General features: G+C 40.8%; 2 protein-coding genes across 2 annotated transcripts; both read right to left on the reverse strand.

The window, feature by feature from the left end:
- Nucleotides 1-29: 29 nt before the first annotated feature.
- LOC108140499 (cyclin-dependent kinase 2) lies at nt 30-1,788 on the reverse strand. Its single transcript, XM_017263275.2, has 7 exons — nt 1,565-1,788; nt 1,073-1,268; nt 906-1,016; nt 691-852; nt 439-636; nt 184-383; nt 30-105 (listed from the first exon to the last, which is right to left on the reverse strand). The coding sequence occupies exons 1-6, from the start codon at nt 1,690-1,692 to the stop codon at nt 234-236; spliced, it is 945 nt and encodes a 314-aa protein (XP_017118764.1). The 5' UTR covers nt 1,693-1,788; the 3' UTR covers nt 30-105; nt 184-233.
- Nucleotides 1,789-3,491: 1,703 nt separating this feature from the next.
- LOC108140430 (venom serine protease 34) lies at nt 3,492-4,457 on the reverse strand. The gene is made up of 2 exons (XM_017263156.2): nt 4,398-4,457; nt 3,492-4,335 (listed from the first exon to the last, which is right to left on the reverse strand). Exons 1-2 carry the CDS (start codon nt 4,441-4,443, stop codon nt 3,605-3,607), a joined length of 777 nt encoding a protein of 258 aa, XP_017118645.1. The 5' UTR covers nt 4,444-4,457; the 3' UTR covers nt 3,492-3,604.
- Between the last annotated feature and the right edge of the window lie 4,704 nt (nt 4,458-9,161).

Genomic DNA, 9,161 nt, shown 5'->3' on the forward strand with positions numbered 1-9,161 from the left:
TAAACTTTCTTGAATAAACTCTTTACGTATGGATGGATGATCGTGTATTTATCGTGTGTGTTAGATGCAATTGAGGGTGGGAAATGCATGAAATGGAGCTGGCAGCTGCAAGAGAGGTTAGGTTCGAATCATATAATTGCACTAGTTTCGCCTTAAAGTTAGTGAGGTAGACATTGAACTTACTATACTAAAGATCACAAGTAATTTGCTAGACCTGGGACTATGGATCACGCTCAGACGAGCCTCGTTAGGCGCGAGGCACTGCCGGCATTGGGGTCCACGGGCAGGGCCACATGGTCAACATGCTGCACGTTGAGGAAGTAGGCGTGCTGCAGGGCGTCCTTGGCAGAGATGCGCAGGTTGGGATCATAGCACAGCATGGACTGTAAAGTGGAGAACTATGGATTACAGCTACGGATTAGATTATACGCCACCCACCATTATGAGTTCATGGGCCTCGTGTTCGGTTATGCTCTGGGGCATATTGGTGGCCTCCCACTTGGGGAACTTGGCCTTAAAGTCCGGTAGCTGCGTAACCCCTGGCCATTTGGTTTCATCGGGGGTGCTTAACGTGCGGAATATCCTATAAAGTTGGTCGATCTCGCTGTCTCCGGGAAACAAGGAGCGGCGCATTATCTGTAAGGTAAATTTCAGTCAAAAGACGCTATTTAAAGTTCACGACAGCCCTACCATCTCCGAGAAAATACAGCCCAGACTCCAGATGTCCACGCCCGTGGAGTAGAACTTGGTGCCCAGCAGAATCTCCGGAGCTCGGTACCAAAGGGTGACAACTTCGTGGGTGTAGGCCCTCATGGGCACATTGAAAGCCCTGGCCAGACCAAAGTCAGCCAACTAAAAAGGGAGTGATTAACAGATCACTAAGATGGTAAGCCTTATAATCGTACCTTTATTTTGCCAGCAGTATCTACGAGTAGGTTTTGGGGCTTGAGATCGCGATGCAGTATACGATTGGTGTGGCAAAAGCCGAGAGCATCTAAGATCTGTTGCATATAGCTCTGGAAAGAGGGCATAACTGCGATTACTCCATAGATGAGAGAAGAGTCCAACAAACCTTTATCAACTGTGGTGTGAAAACATCCTTCTTCTTGTCCATCAGCTTCTTAAGGTCCATGTTCAGGTACTCGAATATCATGTAAAGATTGTTGCCGGAGATGACCACGTCGAATAGTTGGACCACATTCTTGTGCTTCAGGTTCTTCAGCAGGGAGATCTCTCGAATGGCCGTCGAGGGAACGCCCTCCGTTTCACTGGAAGGAGAAAATCTAATGTTAGGCAGGGCATATGAATAAATAAAGATAACCATTGGTAACTCTGACTATGCAATCCGGTGCTGTCCTGCACCACGAAGCCGAATCATGTGGTGCTACGGATTTTGATAGTAGAAGCAGCGCAGCCGCCACAGAATCCGGGCTGCGGGGTGCAGGTGAATGACATTCGCCAAGGGCACGCCCAGGATGCCAGGATATAATCATTCATGGCTATGTAAAAAAGGTAATTCCTTTGTGGCGAACTGGGGAACCCCACTACGATGCGGACTACACACCCTTCCAGCCGGATCTTTTTGAGCGCCACATCCTGGCCGGTGGCGTTGCTCCGCGCCTTGTAAACTATTCCGTAGGTGCCCTCGCCGATTTTCTCGGCGCGTTGGAAGTTGTCTAGAATGGTGCTCATCGAGCTGGTTCTCTCATTCGGTTGGTAAACAAATTCAAAGCTCGCTTTTGGCAAAATAAACCCAACTATTTTGGAGGGAAATTCTTCTTCTTCAGTGATGCTATCCACACTCAAGTGCAGATAGCTCATCGATACTTGCCGCATATCGATAGGTCGCACTGTATCGATTAGTCTCGCGATGTGGCAACGCCGTTGAAAAGGTTTAAGCCAGACGTTATTTTCAAATTTTTGTAAATGAATGAAGAATATTGTTTAGTGAAATGTCCGACTTTTAAAAACATATAATTAAATATTTAATTAATTGGATATTTTATAAGTCTAAGACGACTTAATCTCTCCGGGCTGCAGGAGACATATGGGCTGGATATTTTGGGAAAATGGAACTTGCTCCAGGAATAACCTGTAGCTGGTGAAGTTCCTTGAGTTCCACTTCTGAAATCGTTATGACGATAAGAATAGCCATGTCCTCGGACAGGAGTATAGTTTAGCAGGAAGTCTGTGCAGAGCGGTATTTGGGATGAACGAAGATCCGGTTGACTGTATAACCAAGAATTGGTGTATCTGATGCGGCCCAGCCAACTGAGTTGATCCTGGTCATCCTTTCCAATCACCGGCTTCACATTCGAGCACTCCCTTGGACTGCTGGCCAAATTAGAGTCTGCAAATCGAAGGTATCAAAAGGATGTAGGAGGTCAGGGATGTCTGAGATCGAGAGATTAACCGATATGGATAAAAGCATATTGCTTTGCATTCCGTTTAGCATTCCGTACAGCCACAAAGTCGGATATGAACTGAGTTGATTGTCGGGGGAGGGATTTGCCCTGTAATTGCAGCTCGTTATCGTTTAAAAAGACATTCCGTGCATTTTATGTGCGTTGCATTTTAAATTGTAATTGCTTGTAGCAGCCACAAGCAATTGGCCTACACTTCCACTCCACTTCACACCACTTCATCTTGTCTCAATTTGTGTTTTACGTGTTGCAATAAAAATGTGCCATAAAAATGTGTATTTTAATTTGGCTTCGCTTCTGCGTTTGCGTTTGTTTTGCGTGCGGATTTCGCGTGTTAGGGTCTGTAAGCTGTGAATGTTTTTGGCGCGCGCATTTTATGGCACATTAATCATTTCGGGCCACGGGGCGTATGCGCTACCCAATCGCTTGTTGATGACTTCTCTGAATTCTGAATCCTTCGGCTACTGCGATCAGTACTCCTGCTTTGGCGACAATTAGGCATGATTTACTGCCAGTGTAAATCTCGCACTCGAGTGTGAGTGCCTCGATTACGAGTATTCATTTCAATGAATTTATGGTCGCAGCTGTTCGCACATTTGCATATTCCATGGCTGCTACTCGATAAGGTTTCCGGTGGCACTGGATGCACTGGCTGCTATGGAGAAGATGAAAAGCGAGTTGCTTGGCCCCAGCCAAACATAAATTATTCCTAGTTGATATGCACTTAAGGTTTTTGGCGCCAGCCAAGTGTCGAAATACTGCATTTGGCCAAAACAGAAGGCAGGCGAATTCAGAAGGTCGAGCAGTGGGAGTGGGAGTGGCAACCGCCCACGGTTGTCTAATGGCCAAAGTTGCGAGGGGCCAAAAGGTGAAGGATGCGGTGGGTGGAAATTTAATTTCGTGCAGGCGACAAACCAAAGGCTGGGAGCCCAACTGTGTTCTGGGGCTTCGCGTGATTTATGCATTTGGGTTTGGGTCAGGAGCCGGCAACTTTATGCAAACAACCTGAAAGCGTTTCCAATTTATTAGCAGCAGCAACTAAATGCGGCCAAATGGATAACCACAAACTTGGTGTACGAATTTGCTTCTTTATTTATAAATCAACCTGTCAGAAGTCACAGCTTGGGCGCCAAAAATTAAAAATCTTGTTACTAATGAGAAAAGTTGTGAACTCGTCTTCTTCACCCAGAGGTATTCCGCTGTATCCAATCTAGGTTGGATCGAATATTGAGGTATCCCTGGTACCACCCTGTGGGCGAGCCAAAGCCCACCACTGCCATCCCGATGAGATGGAATTTCCGGGGGTTCCCAGAAGCCTCAACCAAAGCTGATCCAGAAAAGGGTAACCTCTCGGCGTGGCCGCAAATCAACTCCGCCGAGAAACGCTTATGCAGCTTGTGGCACTCATTGCTGTCTGTTCTATTGAATGGCATTTTGATGCGTTTGTCCAGTCTTACAACTTCCGGATTATAAGAGTGACCCTCGAATCCGGCAACGATGAGATCACTTTTGCGATTCTCCGCCGAAGGCAGGCAAATGGGTTGAACGAAGTCTGTAAACTCAACGTCTTTGGTTAGCTCGATTATGGCCAAGTCCTTTTCGGGTTTTCCAAGTGTATAATCTGGATGGATGGTGACCGAGCTGACAAGTTTGCCATCACTGGAGTCTGCGTTGCCAAAAACGACACTAAAAATATCATTGGCAGAATTAATGAAACAGTGGGCGGCTGTCACCAAATGTCGGGCATCTATTAGAATGCCAATGCAGATCAGTTTATTTTTTCCATCGCTATCCTTATTTTCGATACGTCCAACCCATGGATGCTCGTCCAGCTCCGTAAGTATGTTTTTACTCTGGAACTGCTCCTCATTGAATTTTCCACATTCTTGGCCAACTGAAGCGTCTTGGATTGCTATATTTTAAACATTAAATGTTTTCAATTTCAATTAACTAGTTAGTTTTAGTTTTACTTACATAAGGTGAAAGTCGACAGCAAAATCAATGACACGGGGGCCCACATCTTTGTACTCAAACGATTGTAGTACTAAGATATGATCAATCTGAACGGCCTTTTATAAGCGTTGCAAAGATACGTTGAGATATCTTGTCAATCCAGTTTCTAAGCTTTGAGTGCCAAGTAAGAACGTTTAATGAATATTGCAAAATCAGAATGTTTCACTTATTTGCTGAAATTGAATGAGAGAACTGTTTTAAATGATAAATGACTTGTATTAATAAGTTTTAATAAATACAAGGTGGGTTTGAATAATAAAGAGTCTATGGAATTCAGTTTTCGAATTAGATTAGAACTGATTTTAAATACAAACATTCCAGTTATCGAGTGTTAAATGCAAAAAGCGAAAAAAAGTAATTAAAAAGTCACTTAAAAATTAATTTTACGCCGAACCCGAGATACATATTCCACTATAGTTATTCTTATTCTGTTAAAAATGAATAAAACCTTTTAACAGAAGCTGATTTTCTACCTGACTTTTTTGCAGTCAGTTCATGATTCAAATTTCAGAATAAAGATGTAGATTGCAGACAATGAAATACAGAATTCAATAAACAACTTATTTTGATGTGTAATTATTTCCGTCCATGCCTGTTACCATTTAACTTAAATTTAAATCGGTTTATTAATTAAATGTGATACGCTTCAATATTAAATACTTTTAAATTATAGAGAGACCCGAATCTGCAACAACGCATAAATAATTTAATTGATGGCAGAGTAAACCTTGCTGGCTTATTGCTGCACCTAAAGCGGAAATTAAAATGGCACACCAATTAAGATTATTTATAAATACATACATAATAATATTTTGAGAGTGCGAACAATTTGTCAGAATTTATGAGCGCGCGCAATTATAAATAAAAGATTTATTGACAATGCAGATGTATTTATTTATTTACAATCGGCAGTATGCGAAATCATCATGCCTAATTGAGCGTTAATTAATTTAATCAATTCCAACTCATCGTCGGACAACTGTTTGTGTTTCATATCAATTTGCTTACTAGTAGACTTTTAATAGTAGTAAAGTCGTTTGCCATTTAAAATTGGCACCGTCTAAGGAAAAAGATTTTAGACAAAATAAAATCAACGATGCCAAAAGCAGGTGGTCAACTTTAATCTAAAGGCTTCCATCTACCCTACCCTTAATGGTCTTGATCAAATGTCAAGGTTTATTGCGAAAACAGGGTCGTGGGGCAAAAAAAACAGGGCTCGCTGGAACTGGTATCCAGCTAACGAGCAGGCGCATGTTTGGACTGCAGCAATAACAATGGTGATGATGCCAGGATATTGGCACAGCAACAGTACCGACAACTGTAGGAGCAACGCCTGCAGGTCCTGGCATTGTCATAAGGAGGAGTAAATGGCGGGCAAAAATGCAACTTGTACTTTTGAACAAAAGCCAACCAGTCACAAATGCCGCTAACAAATGTTAGTCCATATATGTATATATATGTATATATAAACTTTGGTATAATGTCCTTGGATGTACATAGAGAATAAAAGTGTTAGCAATAATAGATTATTTACAAGATTTTTTTAAAGCCTATGATTTTTGAATTAAACTATATCAAAGATATAGCTATACTTTATGCATCTCTGTTAAAACATGTTTTTTGTGTTCCAAAATGGAATATATTGATGTTAAGTTATCTTAATACAAATATACCAATATTGTTGTGTAACTAAACAAACTTTTAACAGTTCAAAAAGGACCATAAATTAATGTTTGGAATAACTATCTTATATGATGCCGTTTTTCGCAGTGAATTTTTTCAAGGGAGGGCAGAAAAAATTCGCCAGCAACTTAAAAGCTGCAAACACGTGCCCAGATTGCAGTGCAAAGGTACATCGACATGTTAAAGTACCTTTACAGATGCCCTTGGTAAATAAATTGCCAGTATTTCAACCATCTGTGTTGTAAGTGAAATTAAAAAGTATACTCACCTCACCCAATGTTAGAGCATTTCAAGTCAGCTGAGACTGCGACAGTTCCTGTCGGTTGGACCTCAATTCAATTCAATCGCAATCAACAACGTTCGTGTGGCATTTGAAAGCCCAATATTATGGAGTATATTTGCGAGGAAAAAAATCGTGAATTTGGTTTATATTTGGCGACGAAAAAGTATTCATCATAACAACATCGTTGGAGAATATTATCATATTTTACTCTTGGATTGGTGTATTACTTCTTCCGATCGGACCATCACAGCATATTTTAAATTCTGCGGGTGCATACAGCAGTCGCCATCGTCACTACGTGTACTGCCGTATACAGCAATAATAAAAAATACAATATAAATAGACTACTTTTTCATTTACTACTTGCAGCTTAGAAAGATATAATTTAATCTCTTGCTATCAACACTATTGAGGTAGGCTAAGAAAGTTATATGTTAAAGAACAACTGAACTACTTAAATGTAAATGGCAAGTTATCTAGGAAACTCGTTGTTGCATGTTGAATATTTTGGTCAATTTGCCATAAACATTTCGCAAGCATTTATGTCCTAATCTAGGCTAATAGACTACTCAGGATTGTTTTTCGCTTAAGAGCAATTGTTTATTGAAATCAGGCGTTGTTATCTTCATCTGCTGGAAAGTGATGATCATGTCTAAATAAACACTATAATAAAAAAACCCTGCAGTTCTTTGACGGACTTAAAGTCGCCAAAAGCTTTCATTTTATTTTGTTTTTTATATTTCTGCTCGGACAAGATATTTAAATGTGCCTTTATTGAGTATTTTGGGCCACAAATCTTGGATTTGACAAGAGTCAGTGATTTTTCTGGACATAAGAATATTAAAGTAACCAAACAATAGCAACGAATAGCGTAAACAGCATAATCAATGATTTCGGATGACGATGATGGCATGCCTTAAGCTTAAAGCTGCTTAAGGCATGCCATCATCGACCAATCAAATCAAATTTGTTCTTGAAAAACCCCAAATAATTAATGTGGGTTGCTCAAATATCAACATTATTACTTTTGATTTTGCTTATTTACCCATACCTACCTATATTTATCCTTCTCTAAATTTAACTTGTCACGCATCCACGTTACTATGGAGGGATTCACTACCTAGATCCCCATGTGTGTGTGGGGGGTAAGTTTAAAAGTTGTTCATGCTTAGCATTTGAAAGTTGTTGCGAAATTATATTGCGGCTTGTTTGTTTCGTTCCTGTTTCGTATGCGCCACGATGCGTATATGCGCCGTGGGCGCCCTGGGGCAAGCCACTTCGGCACACACAGCCATTAGATACTAGATACTAGATGCGAGATACACCCGTGCACACGGCTCTGTAAATCCGGCAGTTTCTTTCACACAGTCTCGTAAATAAGTTTCGAAAAGAAAGGCGAAATAAACGTCGCTGGCGTTTACTATATGTACTATTATGCTGCCGTACAAAAAGGATTGTTGTCGCTGTCGGCACTGCCACGATAAATGGCCCTAGAGTTCACATTATGTGTGGAAAATCTATAAAAAGTTATAAAAGTGTCATTAGCGCCAACAATGGGACTGGCGTCAGCATGAGGACCCTGCTGCTAGTGCGCCCACTGAATCCTTGTAATAATCCTTGTCCCGGACACTTGTTGTTGCCAACTTTTCCTCGACTTTGCATTGGCAGTGACCCGATTTCTCCCAACAACCTCTCCCTCTCCCTCTGTAAATATTTCACAGCCCCGCTAACTAACAAACAATATGGGGAAAGTAAAAGGTTTTCCGTGTACCATTTGAAAATGTTATATTTGCCAAAGTCCGACTGCTTAGCACCGATTACTGGTGCGCCTTGTATGCCTATCTGTCTATTGTTTATTACGCTCCGATTTACTTACTGAGCTGCTTGTCTCAGCTTGCATAATTTAATACGAAAATGGACAGGACCGGCTACTTCAGGTTTGACCAGACACCATGTTACGGACGGAGAGTGAAAATTTGTTATTCACTTGGCCATTGTCTCAAGAATTATTTATTTTTGTTAATCTAAAGTATGTAATGCTCAATTGGTGCCCAATTAAAAACTAAATTATAAAACAAATGCATTGAAGCTTAAGTGAATATCCCTTTAACTACTGTTGGAATAACTTGTTTCCTTTAGTTAAGAAAATTATTTTTGTTTTGTAAATTATGATTTTGACAAAATATATAAACTTCATTAATATATAGTAAAAATTTATAATTTAAGTTAAGAATTAAATTACTAGTCATAAATAATGCTTAGTGGCCAGAAAATAATATGAAATGGTTTGCGAATAAATAAATAAATTAATTGTGTTTAAAACATATAAGGTTTATTTTACAATTGCAGATAAAACACGTCTTTGTCAGTCGTTAGTTGACTTAGGAAGCCAGCCTTCTTGGCCAAAGTTTTGGCTGTCATCATCTCACTAGGCCTGTCACATTGAATCAAATAAGTTAACGTGCCTCACCTCTTTGACCCGCCAGCGTTGCTCGGCTTTGACAAATTCTGCAAAGTGGATTAATTTGTTTCACTCTCTATCCGGTGCTGTTCACTTATCGTAGTTAAACTTTTGCGCAGAAGATAGGAAACGTTGTCTGGTCCAGATCTGACCTAGCTTTAGTTCATTTGGCCCGGCGAGAGGACTTGGGCTTTAATTAAGGCCCGGCCATCCGGCAGTGGAAATCAACAGGTGATTTCCGTCGAACGCTGGATGGCTGGCTGACCAGCGGCCCCTGGCCAGCAAGTTAGCCAATTAG

Source organism: Drosophila elegans, unplaced genomic scaffold (genome assembly GCF_018152505.1).
Source record: "Drosophila elegans isolate 14027-0461.03 unplaced genomic scaffold, ASM1815250v1 contig_476, whole genome shotgun sequence".
NCBI lineage: Eukaryota > Metazoa > Arthropoda > Insecta > Diptera > Drosophilidae > Drosophila > Drosophila elegans.